We start from the raw sequence: 24,236 nt of genomic DNA, 5'->3' as shown, positions 1-24,236 counted from the left end.
AAGACTCTATTCCTATGAAAAACTCTATTCATATTGCAGCTATATATTATAAAGTAGTATATATAGTAGTATATAGTAGTATATATAGTAGTATATAGTAGTGTATATAAGTATGTAGTGTATAGAGTAGTAAATATATTAGCTAGTTCGATGTCGATCGACTTGTTATTGGAGAAAGTAAAAAGTTTTTCTAGGCAAGACTTTTACATTAGGAGCACAGAAGGAGCCCATCCTCGTTCCGGCATTATATATATATAATCCAATCCTCTTGCTAGTTTGGCTTAAGATATCTCGAAAAGCAAGTGAATAATTGATAAAAAAAACTCGGTTTCAAATGCTGGCACCTATTGCAGCTATGTAATACACATCAGTTCAATTTGGTTGACTAAGTTCAGGCATATGCCACAGTTAATAACTCTTTTACTGACATACAGATCCGAAGTGTCTATATATATAAGGATATAAGGATACATATAAGGATACAGTCCGCACGTAACACACGTGTTAAACTCTCGGCTAGAGTATGCGATAAAAGACCGATAAAATATATTGCAAATGAAACTGCATTAAAAAGTTTCATTCATCAGCCAACGGCAGCAGCTGTTGGGCGGGGGGATTGCGGGGTGCGGGTTGCGGGTTGCGGGGGGCCAACAATTGGCTATTAATTAAAAAGTTTTGAGCCAATGATCCTTTTAATAGAGCGCCACGCAGGAATTTATTGGCATTTTATAATAAGAGCAGAAAAAATTTAAAAAATAAACAAAAATTAAAATAAATAAACTGAGATAAACAAATTAAAGTGGTCACTCGACGATGCCAAGTACTTGAAAACAAGCAGCCAAAGACTGAAACTTAAGCGTTTATTAACTATATTTAAGATTGTAAAAGATCATAAAAATATATAATAATAATAATCGTATATAAAGTTCACTTCATAACGAAACGATTCCACAAGAGGAAAAAGTTTTGTTAATTTGAAAGCAAGAATGCTATTTGATATATTGTTGTATATATATATTTAGATGTATTCATATATTGATATATTGATGAATACATATATTGATGTATTGATGTATGGTAGCCGGATTTACTTGGAACATATCGCTAGCAGCCAGAAGAAGCGGCTGTGCCCAATTTGCTGAGCACAGGTTCACGTGGCGCTTAGTTCAGTTGGGCCCCGAGCTGAGAATGTAAAATTTTTGAATATGTTGTTGATGTGGCTGCAACTTTTGAAGCTTAACACATTTCGTAATTAAATTATAAAGGTTCCCAGCAAGGCTATCAACTTGTTTGTCTGTCATATTTCACACATATTCGAATTCGTTAAAATAATCAAATGTTTATTAATATATTCATTTAAAATTAATATTTATTTTTTTGTATATATTTCTTCAAAGATTGCAAACGACCTTAGCAAAGAAAACTCAAATAATATGTGCTTAAAGCATTTTACTTTATATGTTAATAATTCTTGAATCTCGAGATTTTCAACTGTAAGTCAAATAATATTCAAATGCCAGCCAGAAACCGATTTAAAATTGAGCTCTGAGTTTCTGGCATTTATTCACCGAATTTTGGCTTAAATAGCTTTTGGCATTTCATCTCTTCAAGTGATAGCTGAGTTCAGCCCCCGCTCCCCGCTCCCCACCCACACAGCCCGTTCACGCGGCCTTTCACACATCCTTTCGAGCGCATTGCGTATACGCAGCGTGTGCCCAAGTTTATAGTTAGCTGCCTTTCACCTCTGACATTAGCTGCAGGGGCTGCCTTCTACAGTTAGTGGTCAGTGGTTGTTAACCTCAACACACACCTACACACCTACACACACCTACACACACACACACACACACAGACACAGACAGCTGAACTGTGCACAACAATGTTTTTAGCTTTAGCTAATTCCTCCGGCTTATGGTGGTTGCCGCCTCTCGCCCTGCTGTTATGTGTGCTTACAATGTAAGCAGAGCATAAAAATGAGAGAAGATGCTGCGGTGTGTGTGTGTTGAGAGAGGGCTGCTGGATGGGGGCGTGGCACAGTGAAAACAGCTCATGAATTTGGCATGCAGATTGTTGGCCTTGCACACAGCCAGCTTGGCTGTTTCGCATTGATGATGCTGGCCATTAAACGGCTAAGCGGACAGGCAGGCAGTCAGTCAATCAGTCAAGCAGTTAGTCAGTCACTCAGTCAGTCAATCAATTTAATATGACTGCAGTGGAGTAGGAGGAGCTCTGATGACAGTTGCGAGCGTTTGCAGCTTTATGCCAAAAGGCCAAAAAGCCAGCTAATTGGCGAACGAGACACACACACACACACACACACACACACAGAGAGAATTTTGGCCTTTGCTGCCGTCTCGCTCGCACCCACTCGCTGCTGCAAGGTGTGACAAAAGGTCAGCTTTAAAGGTAAAAACATGGCCAAAAGCAGAAGTCAAAAACCTTTGGCTCAAAAGACGCAACCAACAATGCAACAGAAGAAGAAACCAACAAAAAAAATACAACTTATTTTACATTTCATGGTTGTTGTTGTTGTTGTTGTTGCTGTTGTATGCTTCACTGCGCTCTCAACGCTTGTCGCGACGTCAATGGCCTCCAAGTGGCGTCTTAAACAGATACAAACACACACACACACACGCACACACACTCGCAGACGCCGCCAACGCAGCCGCCGCATCAAATGGCCAAAAAAAAAAAAAAAAACAAAAAGCAGTCAAAACGCATGCGCAGCCACTTTTCGGCTAACAAACAAAAAGCCAAAACGGAATTGCCAAATGTAAAATACAAATTGCATGCCACACCCGCTTAAACGTGCTCCCCTCCCCTCTCCACTCCTCTCCCATGCCACTCTCCTCCTCCTCCGCTCCCCGCATCTAAAGCTGCAATTGGCAATTGGCCTTTCCAAATGTCTTCAGAGGAAGACAACAATGGAGCAGGGCCTACATAAAGGAGAAAAAAAAAAGAAGAAAAAGAGCTAAGACTTTGGCCATTTTAGTCATTCACACACTCATGCACTCACCCGTCCATTCACTCAGCCATTCAGTTAGTCAATTGCACATTCGCCTGGCCCAATGTAACATGCGACGAGTACCCGTAATACACTCACATTAGTACTCAGTGCCCCGTTACTTGACACACACACACGCAGAGTCGGAGGCAGTTAATCAGTCATTCACATTCACATCAGTTGTTAAGTGCTCTCTGACATTGTCAGACAGTGGGACAAGGCCAATAGAACACGGCCTGAAATTGCGTCGATCCCTTGAAAATCACCGATTACAAATACATATACAAATACAAATAGAATGTTCAGGTGCGACCCAAAGAGGAAGTGAAAGTTAAGTGGATCAAATGTAATTATCTATGACTCAGCCAACTGAACATTAGATAAATCATAGATGTGGGCGTGGCCAGCCTTGAATCGATTTGAAAGCTGTGTAAAGCCATGTAACAGAACAGCCAGAGGGCGAGAACTTCTGACAAACGTCTGGCAACTTTCTTGCTTTGTCGATAATATAACACGAATAATTATCGATCAGTTTGGGTTATCGTGCGGGCAAAGATAAAAATGCGTAACTTCTAAGATTTATTAATAAATATATGACAATAAAATTAGATCGCAAACGACATTAGAAAGCCTCTACTAAATGGAGCCGGATTTCTTTAAAGAATACTTCAAACTATGATAAAATATGCAGTCCAAGTCATTAGGGGCAGGATATATCTATGCGTAGCTTCTCTTATCCGTTTCTATAAATAGTTTGATTCTCGATTGTTATCGATTTTTATTTTGAAGTATCTTCAAATTGATATTTTTATTGTCTTGTTAACTACCCCATCTCTGTCTTTTTGTATCATGCTAACAGTTGGCTAAAAATTCTTTCGCCATTGCATAAATTCACTCAAATATTGGGTATATCCCATTTAAACTAAAATTTCTTGTGCGATAATTCCCTGGCAAAGGAATTAAACTGTGCTGGGCCTGGCCAAAAACTCTACCTCTAGCTAAATTTTGCCTATCGATAACTGTTATCGATAACTTTTATTTTCTTTTATTGTTTCTTACTTTAAATAAGACTTAGGGTTGTCAACAGAAAGCTGCCTCTTAAACCTCGCGTATTGATAAATTTTTTATATGTTCCTTTGCCCATATTATAACTCGTAGTACATATATAGATATATTGAAATTGAACCCTCAAATGAGCTACAAACATTACGTTCCAATTGCTGTCTTTGTTTGTATCGTAAAATTAGGTTGCCCTTTTTTGCGCTCATGTTGGGCATACCTTGTACCACTGTGCCATAGCCAATATTGCACATTTCGCTGTGGTATTATGTGAATCTTGGCGCAGTTGTTGTTGCTTTTATTCTCTGCCCGTCCGTCCGTCTGTCCGTCCACCCGTCCGTCTGTCTGCCAGTTGGTGTCGAGAGGCGATGTGCGCATTGTCACCTCATGCATAACATGGCCAAGAAGTTGGACAGTTGCCTTCGCAGCCCCCTTGCCTAAGCTTACCCTTAAAAAACAATCGACTAAAGCAGAAGTAGCTTTGCAACCCCTTCCCGCCTCTCACCACCCCTCCTCCCTCCGCTCTGCTAGCAATTTAGAGTGTGATGTGTGTGTAGACATAATTATAACTTTTCTTGGGCTCCACATTGTTGCTGTTGTTGTTGTTGTTGTTGGTTGGGCTATTTGGGCTGCCTCTGGTTGCAATTGTTGCTGCTGTTGCAATTAAAATAAGTTGAAGTTGTCTACCTTTACGACGAGCTGTTGCTGCTGTTATTGTCGAAACTTGTTCGAGTGAAACACAAAAACTAAGTAAGAAAAAAAAAGATTATAAAGAAAAAAAAACACAGCTAAATTTAAGCGAACGGCTTCAAACAACGCGACGCCAACTGCACATAATTCAAAATGTTAAAAGTTATCGTCAAGAGCGCAAAACATGTGAAGAGCGAAACCAGCTGCAGAGGGGAGGGGTAGTCGAAGGAGACAGAGGTTTCCATGGAGAGGCGACCCGACCCGCTGCTGCTCTTTAAATATCGAACAGTCGTCGTGTCGAGCTGTTGCCGGCTCTGGAGTCTTGCGGCTCGCCTGGTGGCTTTTTTTTTTCTTCATCTTCTTAAACGGGCTGGGCTTTGGCTGAAGCTGAAGCTGAGCCTCTGTTGAAATGGCCGAACGAAATCGAACTCGAAATTGAAATTGAAATCGAAATGGGCTAACACCTTTTGCATGAACCGGTTGCAGTTCAAATAATCTATACACACACACACACACACACACACACACACACATGATGCCCCCCTCTGTTAGTTGACCCTCTGGTCAATATTGTGGTTTGCCTTGAGGCATGCTCTGTCTCGCTTTCGCCTCTCACTGGCCGGTCCGTCCATCTATTTACCATCTATTCAAGTGTTGAATGCATCGCAATGCGGATTCGCAAAGCCCAATGAACTATTGCTGCAATTGCACGAACCACTGCGAGCCACAACGATCGCATGCGCAATGCCAGACGAAGATCGCGATCAGCTCTTGGCTGCTGGCTGTTAAATGGTAGACGGTAGACGGTAGACGGCCTGGCTAATGAAATTGTGAAAGGTATTTCGAGACACACAAACAAAACAAAACAAAACAAAAAAAACAAACAACTTCAAATGATGCAGCACAAAGACTCGCCCCAAAACATGATCAGTCATTAAAAGCACGCGATGATCTTGGGCTAAGCCAAATCAATCAACACTTCTCAGCTGAAAGCCACACCAAACGGTTTTGGCTTTTTGTTTTCTTTTCATTTTTCATTTTCCTTCATTGTGGCTCTTGTCTTTGATCAAATGAGTCAATTTTGATCGATTTCGATTACAGCTTTAATCTTAATTAAGATAAGTCGTGGGGTTTCTTAATGGCAAATTAGTTCAAGGGCTTGCCCCTTTTTAAAAGCTTAAGCAAATTAATATCACGCACGGATTTCAAGTTTATTCAGCTAATTATCGAACGCAAAAAGTCGCTCGTTTTCATCTGAAGGTGTGTTTTTTCAAGGGGGAAATAAGTGGAAACAAGCATCCTTATTGAAGTGAACGGAGGGTCGCATGAGATCACTTTTGCTCCTCCAGTTGTTGCCCATCAGGATAATGCACCTTCTGCAATGATTCATTCAAAAGGCAATCCTAAGAGTTTCAGTGTTCTACTTTGCCAAAGGTTGCTTGGCTGATACCATAAAAAGAGCAGACATTAGAAGGGGAAACTGTTAGGAATAATATTCGATTAGGTCTTCCAGGCCTTTGCTCCAGCTCCGTATCCATTAGCTAGACTGCCCGTGTCTACTTTTCGCCATTAGAATGTGATCATAATCTAAGGCATAACATTGAGAGCACCTAATTCAGAGAGCTTGATCTATGCAAATAATTCTTGAAATGGAAGTGTTCACTTATAAGGTTGATCCATCGAGTAAACATTCAGGCATAACAATTCCTTACAAATTGCTTTCTATTTAGACTATACTAGTCTAGAGTTGAACTATCGTGTAACTTCTATCAAAAATCATTAGAAACAAAGCATTGAAATGTCTCTCACAATAATGCTTAAGCTAAGTAGAAACTTAATGTGCTTGGAGTACCCGGTTCTACCTACCCTCTCAAGGATAGTTAGGAAAGGTTTCAATGTCGCTTGAAAACCAACTTTTATTTTCCTTGAGTTATTCGTTTTTTTATCTCTCGCTCTAGAGTCTAAATACTCTACAGTCTAAAGTAAGCCTTAATTGGGCTTAGATCTTTCAACTTATTTGCTTTAAGCGGGAGTGCCTGGGAGTTTCTAGATTAGGAATAGTTGGTAGTTGGCTTATCAGCATGATTTACTGATATTCAATTCGTTCTTTTGCAGTTGTCTATTGGGCTGCCTGGCCTTACTGGTGGCCGGCGAGGAGCTGGCTGTGGGAGCGTCAGAGAAGCAGGACGTCAATGTGCCGGCGACGAGCGAGTTCGAGACATCGCACAAGGTGCCGGAGGCGAACGTGTTAGGTGATGAAGGTTTCCACACGGCGCACAGGATTAGCATTCGTGCCACAGACCCGGCTGAATATTCCATGAATCTGCTGTCCACCAAGGAGCGGCCCGAACTGAACCCAGTGCTCAGTGCGCTCATCAACGAGGATGTGATGAAGAGCATCGAGGCCAAGCGTGCCATCGAGGAGGAGGAGCTGGCTGAGGTGCGTCGCGAAATCGAGGAGGCTTCCCTCGCCGAGCTGGCGCTGAAGGGCGTCACAGAGCAGCCAGCGCTGCAGCTAACCACACAGCCGACGGCGTCCAAGAAGATTGACAATCTGGACGATGATATGCTGGTTGATCCTCACGAAGACTTTGTCAATCAGAACTTTGCACTGGATGGCGCCGGTAGCGAGAACAACAAGAAGTCGCGCATCGAGATCAAAAAGGGACCCAATGGCCAGGACTATGAGTACGAGTATGTCTACTACTACGAGGAGGACGAGGATGCCGACAGCAAGGCCAAGCCCGCCATCGATGCACCCGCTGCCGTTGAGGCGCCCGCCGATCTAACGCCCGAGACGCGCGGCAAGACGCGCTACTCCAATATCGATCGCAGCACCCCGGCCACGCCCAGCGAGAATAGTCTGCAGAGCGGCAAGGCAAAGGGACGCGCCTCGAGCGCGGCCAGCGAGACCTCCGATGACATCGAGGCGGAGCGCCTGCCCCTGAATACGCGCTTCCCCAGCCGTGGCAAGAACATTGAGGTGCAGCCGACGCCGGCGCTGGATTCGCTGGAAACGGCCGCGGAGCGCAAGAAGATAAGCGTAAAGCGTCCCAGCCTGGAGCTGGTCGACAGCTCGACCTTCAACACGGACGAGAAGCAGCTCAAGGGCTCACGCAACGGCGACAAGGAGCTGAAGCCTGTCATTGACGTCGAACATGAGGAGGCAGCAGCCGCCGCCGCCGCCGCTGCCGCAGCCAAGGAGCGCGAGGAGGAGCAGGAGCAGCGCGAGATCACAGCCAAGCTGGACGATGATGCCGAGCAGACAACGCCGTCCATGGAGAAGGCCGCACTCGATCTCTATGCCATACTGACCAACGAGAACCTCAACAACGATGAGACGACCGCAGCGGATGCCAACGATGAGACCACGGTCAATCCCGACACGGCCAGCACAGATGTGGACGATGCCGGTCTGACCACGCTGCAGGAGGAGCTCTCCTCGACGACAACTACTACCACAACCACGACAACAACCACTACAACCACCACAGAGGCGCCCACCACGACAACCACAACGACAACCACGGCGGCTCCTTCCCTGTACGGCGGCAGGCGCTCGGGTCTCAGCGGCCTGGCCGGACGCAATCGCTTCAAGCTGCGCGACAGCGGCTCCACCAGCACCACCACCACCACCGAATCGGCGCCCACGGAGCCCACCAAAACCGGCAGAAGTGAGTGCATCAATTGGACAGCTTTCTTTAGTTCAAGTTAAATCAATAGCTGCAACTGGTTCGCGAGGAATTCGGAACTAGTAAAAGCTAGGATTGAAACGGGGAGACTACAAGATCAGTAGCTGCAATTCGCTTGTTAGTAATTCGGAACTAGCTAGAGTCAGTAGCTGCAACTGGTTCGCAAAGCGTTGTGAACTAGTATGAGTCAGAACTGAAACGGCGAGTTTTAAACTAGATCTGTAGCTGCAACTGTTTCGCGAGGAATTCGGAACTTGTAAGAGTTAGAACTTATACGGGGAGTCTAGATCTGTAGCTAGTAGTATTTTATAACTGAAACGGGGAGTTTTGAAATAGATCAGTAGCTGCAACTGGTTCGCAACGGATTGTGAACTATTAGACTCAGAATTAAATGGATCATATTGATCATCGTTTATTTGGGTCTTGGACCAGATCGGAACTAGTTAGTGAATAAGTTGAAGTTGTCAGAATGGAAACGGAGGTTCATTTTGTATTTGAGTCTAGCTGCTTAATGATCACAGCTTGTCTATTGACGTTAAGTCTTTAGTAGTTGAGCATAGTTTAGTAGTTTCCACTGGTTCATTAGTGATCGGAAAAGGGTTCAGCTGTAGGAGAGGTGATAGCAGAGATGAGCTACAGTAGTTTAAGCTCATCTGGCAGCACCTGACTAACAGCTGACTGATTCAAAAGTAGCTGTAAGTAGCTCCGGAGTATACGGAACTGGTTCAATTGGTTGAACCGAAGCGTGAGACTTCAAATGGTTCAGCGAACTTTATCGAATGCACTCTACTGAGCACAGACTGGATCACAGGCAGCTTGGACTGGTTCATTAGTGCGCCGAACTAGTTCATAACTGGCTTTAACTGGATGATCCCCAGTCTAAATAGTTCCATTTGTATTGTTCGATTTTTACTAAGTCGATTTATTTATTATTCCTTTGCCTCAGATCGCTTCTCACGTCCCTCGATTGGCGGCCGTTCTCGTCCGGGCGCTCGCACCACCGCGAGCCCCGAACCCGCGGCAGAGCCCGCTGCCGAGGAGGAGATTGTGCCCGCCAAGGAGGTGAAACCCGTCAGCTCTGGCTTCGGACGCGGCAGACGTAAGTCCCAACGGGTTGAACGTGAAAAGTGGCCAAATGTAACCAAATCTCGCATCCATTTACAGCACGCAACCGCTTCAATCTGCGCGGCACGAGCACCACCACCACCACCGAGAAGTCCGCTGCAGGCGAGGAGGGCGCTGATGGAGCCAGCTCAGCCGATGCTGCGCCCAGCACAACGGCACGCAGCACGCTGCGCGGTCGCCCCGGCCTGAATCTGCGTGGACGCAGTCGCACCACCACTACCAAGGCGCCAGCTGCGGAGGGCGCAGCCGCCGAGGAGGGCAGCAACAGCGCGGACGAGGGCAAGCCAGCGGCAGCTGCGGCACCGGAGCCAGTGCGTCCGTCGCGCTTCAATTTGCATCGCGCCGGCGGCAATCGGCTGCTGCCACGCGGCAAGCTGGGACGCGCCGGGGTGAGCACGGAGGCACCCAAGGAGGCAGCCGAGGACTCGGCGGCCGACAGCAGCCATCACAACGATGTGAAGGGCACGGAGGCGGAGGGCGGCGAGGCCGCTGAGAAGACTGAGGAGGGCGATGCCGCTGCCGGCAGCGCTGCCAACCATGCCGGACCCGTGTCCGGCCTCAATCGCCTCAAGAACCGACCGCGCCTCAATGCGCTGCACAAGACTGACGCGGCCAAGCCCAAGGCAGCCGCTGGCGCCGGCTCAGCAGCTGCTCCCGCATCCTCGCCAGCGGTGGCGCCGCGCAAAATCAACCCGCTGCTAGCCAAGCGTCGTCTGCAACTGGGCGGCGCAGCGGCCGCAGCGGCTACCTCGACGACAGGTACTCTCAGAGATGCTCCAGCATCTGTTGGCCTCAGCTCGAACTCAATTTCGTATCTTACAGAGACGCCCGCTGAGGGTGGCGCAGCATCGGATGCGTCCGGCGAGCAGGCAGCCAAGGAGGAGGCCGCGCCCGCCGCGGGCGGCAGCTCCGACGAGGCCGAGGCCAAGGAGCAGGAGACAACCGAAGCCGCTGAAGCCACCACCAAGCAACAGGCGCGCGGTCTTGGCCTGCTCGGCCAGCGTCGGCGTCTGCCGCTGCGAAAGCCGGGCACCATACTGTAAGCCGGGACAAGCCTTTAAATGACAACAGCAGCAACTATTCCCTGTCCCTGTCCCCGTCCCCGTTCCCGGCCCAGTCCCAGTCCCCTTTCCCGGTAGCAGCTGAAACTAAGGCGGATGTGAATGCTCCAGCGGATGTTGCAGTTGCCCCAAATCCTCAGACCCTCAGACAAGTGTCCATTCCCATGCCAAAACTTCTTCCAACATCCCACTACTTGCCCCGCCAACTGCTCCTGCCATCTCTCCCCCTCTCTCTCACTCTCTCTCACTCTCTCTCTATCTCTCTCGCTCTTCATTTCTCTCTGCCTCTATTTGCTGCTATTCTCCTAATTGGATGGCTCCGCCCGTCCAACCCAGCGATAATAATTTTTACAATTTGCTCCTCCTTGTAAATTTTGGGTTTTTTTTTTTCTTAATTTCTCATAAGCCCCCCTCTTTTTGTCTGTTCTTAAAACGCGATTAGCTTTTTACACATACAATAATTAAAATAAAATATTGAAATAATATTTAAGTCTCCCTTGCGAACAAAACAAAAAGAAGTCACCAAAACAAAAAGACCAAGAAGAAGAAAAAACGAAGAAGAAAATGCGAATAAATCGAAAAGAGAAGAAAATCAATTTGTGAGCAAAAGCGAAGCCTTCCGTAGAACCTTAAGCTGAGTATAAAAATGATATGATAATTCCACTTTCGGGCTCGAGCTCAAGATATGACTTGATATATTATGATACGAATTGTGCGTGAATAGCAAGATTTATTATAAAATCCCTCCCTCTCTCTTTCTTCCTCAAACTCTTTTCTTTATTTTTTTTTTGATACAATATAAACAAACGACTTTTAATTATATGTTTTTAAATAAAAAAAAACAAAAAATAAGTAAAAACTATAAATGAAATATTTCAATCGGGTTGGCATGCTCACGACAAGTTGGCAGCACCAGGCGTAAGTATTGTAATATTTAATAATGATTAGCGTTTATTAATAAGACGAGCTGGCAGCACTATTATATATAAAGAAAAGTTGGAAGCATCAGGTGCAATGCTGCCAATTTGTCTGTATATGATAATAAGAATATTTAGAACATTTAAGCATTTATTGTATAAGAAGCTCTTCTTTCATATTGCAGACAAGTTGGCAGCACTATTAAATAAAAACAATCTGGAAGGAAGACTATAAAAAGACAAGTTGTCACCACTGTGACCGAACACTTTACACTGTACTCGGACCAGGTGCGCATTCGATGCGTATAAATTAAATAGGAACTATTTTAACAGACAAGCCAAAAATAAGTTGGCAGCCCTGTGACTGTGACTGACCAAAGACAAGTTGGCAGCACAATTAAGTGTGCTATGAATGGATCACTTGATCTCTATAAATCCTATTCATGAAACAAGTTGGCAGTCTAATACGAGATGAGTGCTAAAATAAATGAAATACAAAGGGTTGGCAACGCCAATTTTTAATACCATATTGAAAAGGGAATTGCATAAGCACAAGTTGGCAGCCCCGTGCATGTTACTTTCCACGCGAAACAGAGTTGTCGCGTTATTCGCTTGTTTAAGCTTAGCACTGAACCATTTAACATGGTCAATGCACAAGTTGGCAGCACCAATTGGCAAAATTTGTCCCAGTTGACACGGAATCAACATGTGCCCAGTGCATTCATTGGCCCTTTGGGTGCAAGCTGCGAGCTGCGAACTGCGTCAATTACCATCTCCAAAAGTTGGCTCCATTCGTAGCCGGTCCAAAGTGCCGGCAAATTAGCAATTCATAAACAATCGGACAATGGCCAAATTTCCCATTATTTCCGCACTCAGTCGCGAGCTACAAACGAGCCGTTCACGAGTAACTCACTCGATTCACGACTCATATTCAGAGTCGAGTATTCAAATGCGGCGCTCGTTTTGGCCAATGAGCGATTGTGCGCAATGTCGGGACGATGGAGCGACTTCTCGAGCGACTTCTCAAGCGACTTCTGAGCGTTTTTTCGAGCGACTTCTTCCCGAGTTGAGTCTTTGAGCAAATGTACCGTTATTGTGTGTAGCACGTGCCACAGTCAAAGGAGGCTGCGAGGCACTGCGAAGGATTTGTGGCCAGACCAAATAAGCCCTCGTTCAGCTGTCAATTGTTGACCCATTGGGCTAAAAGGCAGCGTCAGAAGCTGGCGGCAAATTAATTGCCTAGACTTAAGTTCCCATTATTGTTTGTTATGCGCACAGTGGGACAAGTGCGCGATTTAATGAAATTAATTTTTGGCATGCAAATTTTTAATTCAATTTAAAAATGTAAAATAAATGTCCCTCCCGTTCGGCAAGTTCATGGGAACACAGTAAAGAAAACAATACAATCATAATTGCCATGATGTTTACAGAATTCAATAAAGACGCGCATAAATGTGTGTGTGTGTGTGTGTTGATAGCTATTTCATTAAAGATACTTGATATATTTACATATGTACTATTCAAGACTCTAGCTCTTAAAACGAACAAGATTTGCTTAAAAATAGGATTTCGATAAAGATTTTTATCGATAGCTTGGAAACGGGGCAAGTTATCGATTGTCGGAAACGACCTTTGCGCTCATACATACGGACAGACGGACAAATGGTCATGGTTAGATTGACTCGGCTACTGATGCTGATCAAGAATATATACTTTATGGGCTCGAAGTTGATTCCTTCATACATTTGCACTTTTTACTCATTTTCAATGGGTTCAATATAATAAGCTAATTAAGTTGGATGCGCCTGAAAATTGTGCGAAATTTATCGATATTTTTATAGCCAACTTTTAGGGGTTCACATTTTATTTATACTGCAAGCTTGCTTGTAAAATATTTAAGCTAAGTTAAGGTAAAAGCTTGGCGAAATGGAAAGTTTGCAAAAGTACGTAAGTTTTTGGACCAGCGTTGCCGCCTGATGGGTGCCACTTTGCGGCGTTGCCACATTGAGCACACATGGTATGAAGAACTAAATATGTGGCTTTACTTGGAACGTGGCTTTACCTAAACGTTGCCAGACTTGCAAAACTTTTTATACTGCTGTATATTTAGGGTAACTACGAGAAAATTATCCAGATCTCGAGACTGGAAATGGAATATTTAATAATTATAATTATATATAATAGGAGACGTGAAAATTCTAGCGGCTTAACAAAAGCGATCTTGACCTTAGGCCAGTGAGAGGCCCTTTGAATGACGTAATGCCTAAAACGTATCTGGCACACGGTGGTTACGTTACGTAACAGATGCGTGCGAAGCATGCGAGTCACGTAAGCGTCTGAAATGTAGACCACAAGAAGAAGCGTAAGCAGAACGATAAACATTTGTTGCAGCTGGCGAGACAGGGAGAGAGAGATTGAGGGAGACGCAGCGGGGAGAATTTCAAAGAGAAATACCCCCCCTCCCCCCTCCCCTCCCACGCTGCGCACTGTGCTCATGCAGTTCAAACAAGAATCGAATGATGTCAAGACATTGGCCCAATAGGCCAACTATTGCAATGCGAGTATTTATTTATTTATTTATCTGTTTGTATCGAATCCACCTCCCCCCGCCCCCTCTCCTCCACCCCCAACCACGCACAGCCCTCCCACTGTTAAACAAGCCCCGCTCCCACACAGCGTGGACGCAGCAAGAGCTTAGCATATAAAAGCCATGCGTTGCCGTCGAGAGGCAACGCAGAAGTTTCGAACAGCTATCAGCATGCAACTCGAGTGGATTATTGTGGGCTTCGCCATAATCATCGGCTACGGCAGCAGCAGCACCACCTGCACCATGACCAGCGGCAGCTCCGCCCCCAACACGACTACCCACTTAAACAAAAACAAAAACAACAGCTCCCTGCCTACAGCTGTTGCAGATCCGGATAATCGGGATATAATGCGTCTGTGGGCGGCCGTCCTGCAGGCGATTAATGAAGCCGAACTGCAGCGCCAGGACAGACGCCACGCCCCATCAGCAGCCCACGCGCCAATCTCCCAGCGATTGAATAGCAAACGTATGAAATGGCGACCCAACAGCAAATTGCTGGACAGGCGCTCAGAGTTCGAGCTGGCGCCGTTTGCAGCTGCTGCGGAGCAACGTTCGGGCACCTATCCATCCACCGAGGAGGACAACAACAATCCCACCTACATAGATGTGCGGGACAACGAGCCACAACCTTCGCCCTGGTGGTTCTAAGCCCAAAAGGGAAACATCAACAATTTGAAATCTGCCGAATTTATCGAAATTAATCTTCGATTCGATTCGTTTTGATTCGATTACTTTTTTAAAAGTATTAGAAATAACTTTTTTTTGTGTTTTTTTTTGCGAGTGATTCTTAAGCTTAAGTTGTTGTCTCTGCTCCTGCGTCTAAGTTTGTTAGCCAAGACACAACCCATGCGCGGCACATAGCAGCCAGCTTTTGTGCGCGTGTTAATAAAAATGTGTTTTGCAATTAACATTTTGAGTCTTATTGCCTGTTAATAGAAAACGAACGTAATAATAATTAAAGGGAATCTACTCAAGGAGCGGTTTTTTAAGGAATAAGGAATGAAGGGATTTACCTTTAAGAATAATGAAATGAAAGAAATGGAGAATACGGGAATACACCTCTATAAATGAACAACATATTAAGGTATTTATAAATATATGCTAATATATATAAGTCTAAAGTAATAGCTGTAAAACTGTGGACATGTGTTTGCAAAACAAAAAGCCAAACCTCCTAAAAATCGGATGAGATTTGACCGAGTTATGGGGGTGGGCAATTTTGACCTATATCTATATGGGATATTTGACGTTACCATTTTTACATGAATTTTGACCAAGAATAATGTTGCCAGAATTAGATGCCAAATTGGTCTAGAGGGCAGACCATCACTAAAAAGCCAAACCTTATATAAATCTGATAAGATTTGGCCAAGTTATGGGAGTGGGAAATTTTTACGTATGTCTATATATGATATTTGCGAGTATACCCCGGCCTTGTCCGTGGCACGTATAAAATGAATTCTCTCTAAGATCTTTGAAAATGAGTTCAAGCACAATCGGATGGCAAACAAAAACGCTTCTTGAAAACATTTTTCGTGATTTTTCCACACTTACGGTTGGAATTTCCCCAAACCCCTTCTTAACGTGCATCTACATCACATAAGGTAACTACAGTAAAATTTTCAGCTTTCTGACTCTTACGGTTTGGGCTGTGCGTTGATCACCAATCCGTGAGTCAATAAGTCAGTCAGTCAGGACAAACAATTTCAAATATAAAGATATATATAAAGGGTATCTGCCAGTCGACGAGCGCATTCTCGTTATTCGCTGTTGGCCAAAGTGAAATGCTAAATTGATGTGATTGATTGATCGAACGGGGGGGTCGAGCCAAGGCACCGCCAATGCCATCTGGAGGGCAGGCGGGTCACTTCGGCACTTTGTTTGTTTTGTTTGGCCAATTTGCAGTTACGGACTTTTCTTAGAGCATTACGCGGCAACACTCGGCCAGCCAAGCTGGCCAATTCATAAGCAAATCAAAGTACGAATAGTTGCTTTGGCTAATTCATTGTCAGCCTTGACGCTAGGGCGTATACGTAATCAGTCCAAAGAAAATCAAGCAAAAGCTAACTTGAGCGACTAGACGATACCCTGTTCAAAATAATTAATATTTTTTTGTGTTTATTGAAGCTCTAAGATTAAGGGAAGAGCATATATATTATGGAATAACAGTTTAGCTTGAAAACTGAAAACTTTTGGGTGGCAGGAAACTATTTTCAAAAATATTATACAATATAACTTGGCATAGATATGTTATAGGTAGGTAGATGATTCTTTTAGTATCCATGTTCTGATCAGCTAGTTGCAAGAGGAATTCTTCTCTATTTATCATTGGATTCCTATAAATTATACACTTAATCTTTATGGAATTTTCGAGAGCGGGTTAGAATAATCAAAAGAGTGGAATCTTAATTACTTTATGCCATAAATTGGCCTCTAAATATATAAAATATAAATTGGAAGATAAGTTTTAGTTTTATTTGGGAAAATGAAAAAATTTAAGGAAGAAATCTTGTGAAAGAAATCTGATGGAAGGAATCTTGTGGAAGAAATCTGATGGAAGAAATCTTGTGGAAGAAATCTTGTGGAAGAAATGTTATGGGAGAAGAAACCTTCTGGAAGATATCTTATGGTAACAATCTCATGGAAGATATCTTAAGCAAGAAATACTTATAGAACAAATCTTATGGACGAAATTTTGTGGAATAAATTTTGAGGGAGAAATCTTATGGAAGAAATGTTATGGAAGAAATCTTATGGAAGAAATCTTATGGGAGAAATCTTATGGAAGAAATCTTATGGAAGAAATCTTATGGAAGATATCTTATGGAAGAAACTATATTCTATATGCAACATAAGAGAGTCTATATCCCAACTTAGCTCACTCGAGCGCTCACAATCGCCGAGTTACGATCAGCTTTAAAAGGCAATGACCATATTGACTACGGTCTGTTACAAGTATTTGAATGGTATTTGCATACCTTTTTTATGTGTGTGGGTTTTTGTATTTATTTTTTTTTGGGTAACTTGAATTTTGATTTGCAACTGCGATTAACAGTTGCAAAATGCGTTCGTTTATTAGACGTAAATAATAATTTTTGGAATTAACAAGAGTTGTTCGCAATTCGCATTTCGGGTTTTTGGGTTTCTGTCTGTTTGGTGTCTGTTGTTGTCAAAAGAGGCAAGCAGAGCAGAACCGTGGCAAGGTCGACAGCGCCACAGACAGCGCCTCAGTCAGTCAGTGGGCCTCTGAGCGGGGTGGTGGGGCGGCACCCAGAACTTCATTTAACACAGTTTATTATGCTGTTGCCCGCCAGTTTTGCAGCTGTATAAACGAAAAACAACAAAAAATAGCCGTAGCACGAAACGACGACTCGACGTCTATTAGCCAAACAAGCTGTCATGTAGTTCAGTTGGCTCAGCCAGTTCAGGCAATCGGCATTGCCCCGGCCTGCACCTAATTAAATGTTGTTTAGTTCTTCTTGTTGATTCCTACCCTTGCAGGGGGTATTCCAATCTGGTCACGAAATGTGTAACGCACAGAGGGGCTTATTCTTCTATATATTCTGATGAGATGAGCATCAGTAACAGTTCGTCTGACTGACTCAGCCTACACATATGCCGTACGCAGGCGAAGTTAATCTTTTAACTTTATCGATATCTTTTTCTATTTCATGTTATCGGTACATATCGATTTTCACACATAGCTCGAGAATTATAAGAGCTAGATACACCAAATTTGGTGTGTAGGTCCTCGTAGAGTATAAAGAGTTTACAAGTATTCACTTTTAAGATAGCTGCTAGTCGGGTACTCCCGATTAGAGCACTCTTACTTGTTGAGGTTAACTGATAGTCTAAGTTTTGATCCAGACAGTCGATATATATATATATATATATATATATATATATATATATATATCTATATCTACGATATACACTTATCTGCCTGCAAGCGTATTGATTCTTCGGCTTGCCATAGTGCGGTGTTTTCTTTCTGGTTTTCTTTTTTGTGTGGCTCGAGCCGTTGCCGTTGGGCACAGCGTATTCAATAAATTATAATTAGATTTTGCAGTTCGCATTTGAATTTCGAATTTAATTATAATTTGAATTGCACAAGGCACAGGCACAGTTTTCATGCATAATTAGTTACAAGCTATTCGGTGGCTTACAGCTCTCAAGTCCTTCACATTGCCAGCAGGGCATCCAATTCAACAATTCAAATAATACCAAATTAACGTAATTACCAATTAAAAGCTTTACATTCGCAATGAATCACTTGTGTGTTTAAACTGATGCCTGACCGAGAGGGGGCTATCATCGTGTTCGCGTTGATCTTCAGGCAAACACATGGGCCAGCCTATGCCTGAGGCCACAGTGAACGCTACAATTAATGGTCAGATTATACAATGGTCAGATCTACTTTATGAAATTATAATTGAAAGCTTGCAACTCGTAAGCTATTAAAAATATGATATATGATAAAAACTGGGTACTGCAAGCAGATACTTTATGGCAAGCGTATAGATTAGACGTAAAAGACTGTAACATACGGTATCCACTTACATAGCCACAGTGAACACTTTGTAAAGTGCACCCAGAGGAAATGCAAATGCAATTCTCATATAATTAAATGAAATTTATAAAAAAAAAATGCATATATTCGAAATTTTTGGACAATTTTCGCAAATATTTTGCAAATATTGAAAATAAGGTTTTTATATTTATAAATTTCTCTTTTATTTAATTATATATTTGTTTATTTATATATATATTAAGATATTTATTTATTATTATTGAATTATTATTTAATTTATATTTATAATATATAATATTTATATTATATTTATATATATATTTATCTATTTATTTTTGATTATATTTAAAAATGAACTGACATTTTTATTTTTATTTAAATCTAATTGTAATTTCATCTCTATTCATATTGATCAATAATATATTGGCTATAATTGTTAACAATTATTATTGATTTCATTATTATTGATTTTTTTAATGGTTTATTATCATTATTATTGCAACTCGAAGCCATGTCGGCCAATTAACAGGCCGTTGTGATAAAGACAAGCTATTGATGTTTCAATCTATAATTTGAAAACAGGTTAGTTCACTTTATTAAGTGCACACTGTACACACATGTTTGCTTATTGTTTTGGCTCATTTCCTTGTTGCTGGCTTGCTGGCTGTGGGGTAAGAGTGAGACGGGGGTTGGGGTTGCGGGGCGTTGCCTCTGCGTGATGGCAAGAATGTGAAAATGGCGTGAAGGAAACGGGAAACGGGCATTGATTGACGAATAAACTGGGGAACGTTTAATGGCAGCCAACTCGTTAGCAGCTGGTGATTTAAATAGTTTTTAATTGGCAGCTAATTGAGCCGAATAGCTGCCAAAACTGGACAAGTGCGTGGCAGCTGGCCGACACGTCTTGTCGTCTCTTAAGCCAAGCACTGTGTGCCCCAACAACAACAACAACAACAACAACAAGCCACAAATCCAACAATGACAACTTTTCACCAGGAAATCAAGAAAAACAAAGAAAAAAAAAAGTATCTTAATGAAAACTAATAAATGAAAAAGAAAAAAAAAACAGTCCAAAACACGCACATTTGCACAGCCAATTGAGCAAAGTGTCCAATTTCAATTTCAATTTCAATTACAATTGCTTTTCGCTTTTTGCTTTTCAGATTTCATAATGCAACATTTTCCCATTGATGACGGCCGTTTGCCATGAGATTTCCTAGCGACCAGCCTCTGTCCGACTGTCGTATCGCCAATGTTGTCCTCTTATCTTAATATTCATAATTTTCTTCTGATAACGATAACGATAATTTTCCCATGCGGAAGCAACTCGTGCATTTTCTTGTATTTCTGGCGGATTATAAACGCATCCGTCGCATGTCTCTCAGCTCAGCTTATTGGCAAACATTAAATGGAATTGACAGGTTTGAGAAGGAAAACCTAACCTAACCATGTAATGCGAAATTATCGCGAATTTCGATAAAAAATGTATACACTCTTTTTATATATAGCGAATATTTCGACTCTCTCATGAACTTTAAGCTGTTTCCCCAAAGATAACAAAAATCTATTTATAAACAATTCGAGAGTATCTCATTTATCTCTATCTCTATCCTTCGGGAGAATTTAAGTAGATAAGACAATTAAACAAAATCTGGAGAGAACTAAAGCAGCCATATCTATCTATCCCATGCATGTCTGTCTATCCCATGCAACCCAAAAGATAAACACTTTCTTCGTAAGAAACAAGCAGAGTTTACTTAATGCTAAATCTTAAAGCTGAGTTAAGACTGTGTTGAGTAATTTTATAAAACTACAATATTTGTCAAGCTGAGATACATATACATATATAACATGTAGTATAGTAGTATATATATATAGTAGTGCAATCTTGGCAGGATTTTGCTAATATATCAGCAGCATAGTTTGAAGAGCAAATGCTGAACAGACAGACCGACAGATGGACAGACGGACATTGCTATATCAACTCGGCTTTGGTATTATGAAAAGATATCAATAAACGACGATACACATCTTTGGCAGAATATATATATCTATCTAAAATGAAAAAGTCTGCCAAAAAATCTTCGATCCGCATTTTCCACCGTGGAGGCTGGGATTCTGCAAAAAGTGTGAAACAAGTTACAAGTGAATTTTCATAAAAATTCTTAGAAATGAATTTGAATTTGATTATCTTCGACCTTCATTTCCACCAAGGGGAAATGGATTTTTCGAAAAGTGTGAAACACCCCTGAAATGAATTTGAACAAATATCTTTAAAAATGAGTTTGGGGCCGATTGGATGGTAAACAAAAAAGCTACATACTTGCAGGTGGAGTTCCCCTCTCCCAACACATAAGGGAACTTCTGTAAGAATGGAAGCTTTCTAGCTCTTATGATTTGGGCCGTGCGTTGAACACCAATCAGTCAGTCAGTCAGTCAGTCAGTCAGTCAATCCGTCAATCAGTCAGGCGGGACAAACAGTTTTGTATATAGAGATATCAATTATGATATTTTTGAATGCTGCAGCGTATGGCGCAAATTGGAAGATCGTCACAATTTAATAGCCTCATTTAGATAACCCACTTTAAAGAGAGCTCCCTCTCTCTCTCTCTCTCTCTCCCTCTCTGTAGCTCTCGTATGTACACAGTGAAGCCCAGACACAGTTGTCTCTGATAACCCCAAAGTAAGCAAACAATTGGGTTTGCAAAAAAATAAAACAAATAGCATATAGAAAAAATAGAATGAATTGGAATAGACCGGCTGTAGGTATTATCCATTGTGGTGCTGTGGGTCTGGAGGCAGCGTATAAAAGCGGCTGGTTGCCTAGGAAGCACCGCAGATTAGGCACTTGGGAGCTACACTGAGCAGACGGACACCATGAAGTGTCACATTATTTTGGGAGTACTTTTTGTGATGGCGCTGCTTGCCCCGCTGGGTGGATCAGCAGCTGTTGAGCCGGCGGAAGCTGAGGAGCTCGCCCAAGCGGAGGAGCCTGTGGACGCCGAGCAGCCAGTCGAGGCTGTCGAGGAGGTGGATGCCTCGGATTCGGTAGAGTCCGCTGAACCAAGGGCGGAACTCTCGAACGATTACTTTATTGATGTCAAGGATAACACACCCGGTACGCCGCCCTGGTGGTGGTAAGGCGCACACAGACAGTGGAACGAATACAATTAACATCAGTTGAAATTTATTTAATTTTTTTTATTTTTTAATTATTATTTATATGGTTATTAAAGTGTTGTGCATTTAATAAATTCGAGAAAACAACATGAAACGTTGTCAAAATGTTTTAAATAAACACATAAATTGTTGTCAAATACTTGCGATGCAAATCTGAGGCCGCCGGCACTCCAAGTGCTCGACTAAGTGATACTCTGTAGAGTGTTTAAGCAAGTTGAGTCATACAGCGAAGAGAAGTTTTCGTCTTAAGTATAGGAAAACGATGAAAAGTTAAGGCTGGAATATACAATCGAACTCTGCTGATATAATAACAGAAAATTTTTATGTCAAAATGAGGAACTGTTAATAGTAGAGTATAGACAGAAATATGTAGACTAGCTATAAGCAGGGTATATGGAGTAGGGTAGCTTTATTATGCGCCTTTAATCAACTGTAAAGTACAAGCCAACACGCAAGCTATTGGTCAGAAATTGAACTAAGTTAATTTTTGACGTATACATAGCGTACGGCTTAAGTTAAGAGGTTGAGTATGACACTTGTCGATGCAATCGAAGGTATAGGGTATAGGAGATCAGGACTTAATACAATTAATGATAGCCATAAGCTGTATACCCCTTACACAACGCTGAGAAGTTAATGGGCATACAATTAAGAGAATCAAAGCAAGAACACAAAAAGTCATTGGAATGACTTTGGCTCGTGGCGAGCATTTGCAATAGCTTTTTTTTCTTTATCGCAGAACGGGAATCTGAGCATATTTACCCATCAAGACAAGTAGCTAGAGGTGTACTGTGAGACTGTCAAGTGTCTAATTTGGCGGTGTGATTTAGATAATTGAGTTGTCGGTCTGTTGTGCCAGCTATTCAAAGACATATACACGCACATGCCTATATACGTGTGGAATTGAATTGTGGTGCAAAAAGAGGCGACTCCGAATCCGAATCCAAATCCAAATTCGAATCCGACTGCAGCTGCAACTGCAACAGCGACTGCGACCGCGACTAATGCAATCAATTTCCAACCATTTGGCGACAAGTTTGCCACTGTTGACACAACCTCTGATTGCCACAAGTCTTCGCTGTGTGTGTGTGTGTGTGTGTGTGTGTGTGTGGCAATGTTGCAGCAGTTAGCCAAATGTCTGGCTCGTCGACTGGTTAACCAAATGGACGCTCTACCCATTGGCCAGACCATACATTAGCATTCGCATTCGCATTCGCGTTCGCATTCGCATTCGCATCGGAACAGGAAATCTTGGAACAAGGCACAACAATGTGGCAGTTGCTGCAGCTAACTGCAAACAAGCAAACAACAACGAGAAATGAGCAAAACACACACAATAAATTAAAGCCAAAAAACAAGTCAAAACAATGACATTGAACTTGGTGCTGGGGGTAAGCTGCAGCCGAGCTCAGCCAACGGCTGGCTGGAAGCTTTGGACAGCAACTGGTTCCAGTTCCAGTTGGACACAGCAAATGGATGCGGAAAATGTGCACGCTCCACGCTGCCATTTACAGTCAGAGATAATGAGACAAAAGCCGCCAAGAAAGTAAATAAACAACAATCCCGACACAAGAGCAGCAAAAAATTGTTAAAAATAAATAAATATACGTAGCCCGAGCCAAAAGCTCAAGCCAAAAGACGTTGAGCTCTCATTAGTCCCGGGCTCAAGCAGATCTGCCAGCTTCCCATTCAAATGAAGTTTAAATTGTCGGACTCAGGACTCGTTCAACGGCTGCAACTAAGTTGAAATTAAACGACATTCAACTCTCATTAGATAAGATCTTATGTAAACTAAAAGCATTAATTATATTTAAAATAAATGAAATTAATTCAATTCAAATTAAACGACTTTCAACATTAATTTGATAAGATTTCATGAAAATGGTTTCCACTTAACGACATTTCACTCTCATTAGCTAAAATGTTCATAAATAGTTTCAACTAGATTCGCAACTCTGCTTTAAAGAACTCACGAGCTGTTGATCTGGCAACGCTGCTTAAATTAAAAACAATGAATTAAAAAATATAAACGATATTCAACTCTCGCTTGATAAGGTATTATCATATACTTTCAACTAAATAACATTTCACTCTAATTAGCTAAAATGTTTTTTATAAATAGTTTCAACTAGATTGGCAGCTCTGCTTTTAAGAACTCAGGAGCTGTTGATCTGGCAACGCCCAGCCTTACTCTAAATCCGTTCACGTGAACTCGAGCCCTATCGAAAACAATTCTAATGAAAATGGACAAAATTGATTATTCAAACTTCACTTCATATCATATTGATCATATCATATAAATAGTAGACAACAAAATATATACGGCTGGATAAAGATACAGATAAGATACTAAAACCAACTGGCAAAGTTCCATACTTTTACACAAAAAA

General features: G+C 42.3%; 1 protein-coding gene and 1 long non-coding RNA gene across 2 annotated transcripts in view; one reads left to right on the top strand and one right to left on the bottom strand.

Annotated features, from left to right (window-relative positions):
- LOC135428593 (mucin-19) overlaps positions 1-10,987 on the top strand; it is a 12,823-nt gene extending 1,836 nt beyond the window's left edge. The window contains exons 3-6 of the mRNA XM_064682666.1: positions 6,869-8,427; positions 9,392-9,544; positions 9,610-10,329; positions 10,393-10,987. Coding sequence (XP_064538736.1) covers positions 6,869-8,427; positions 9,392-9,544; positions 9,610-10,329; positions 10,393-10,613 — 2,653 coding nt within the window. The 3' untranslated portion in view covers positions 10,614-10,987. The remainder of the gene's footprint in view (positions 1-6,868; positions 8,428-9,391; positions 9,545-9,609; positions 10,330-10,392) is intronic.
- The window catches only part of LOC135428568 (uncharacterized), a 92,183-nt gene that overhangs the window by 27,610 nt on the left and 40,337 nt on the right, over positions 1-24,236 (bottom strand). The window lies entirely within an intron of this gene.

Source organism: Drosophila montana, unplaced genomic scaffold (assembly GCF_035044405.1).
Source record: "Drosophila montana isolate Dmon_TW-CO22-7 unplaced genomic scaffold, ASM3504440v1 contig_2482_1, whole genome shotgun sequence".
NCBI lineage: Eukaryota > Metazoa > Arthropoda > Insecta > Diptera > Drosophilidae > Drosophila > Drosophila montana.
Note: the sequence above shows the minus strand (reverse complement) of the source record. Positions and strands in the feature narration are given on the sequence as shown.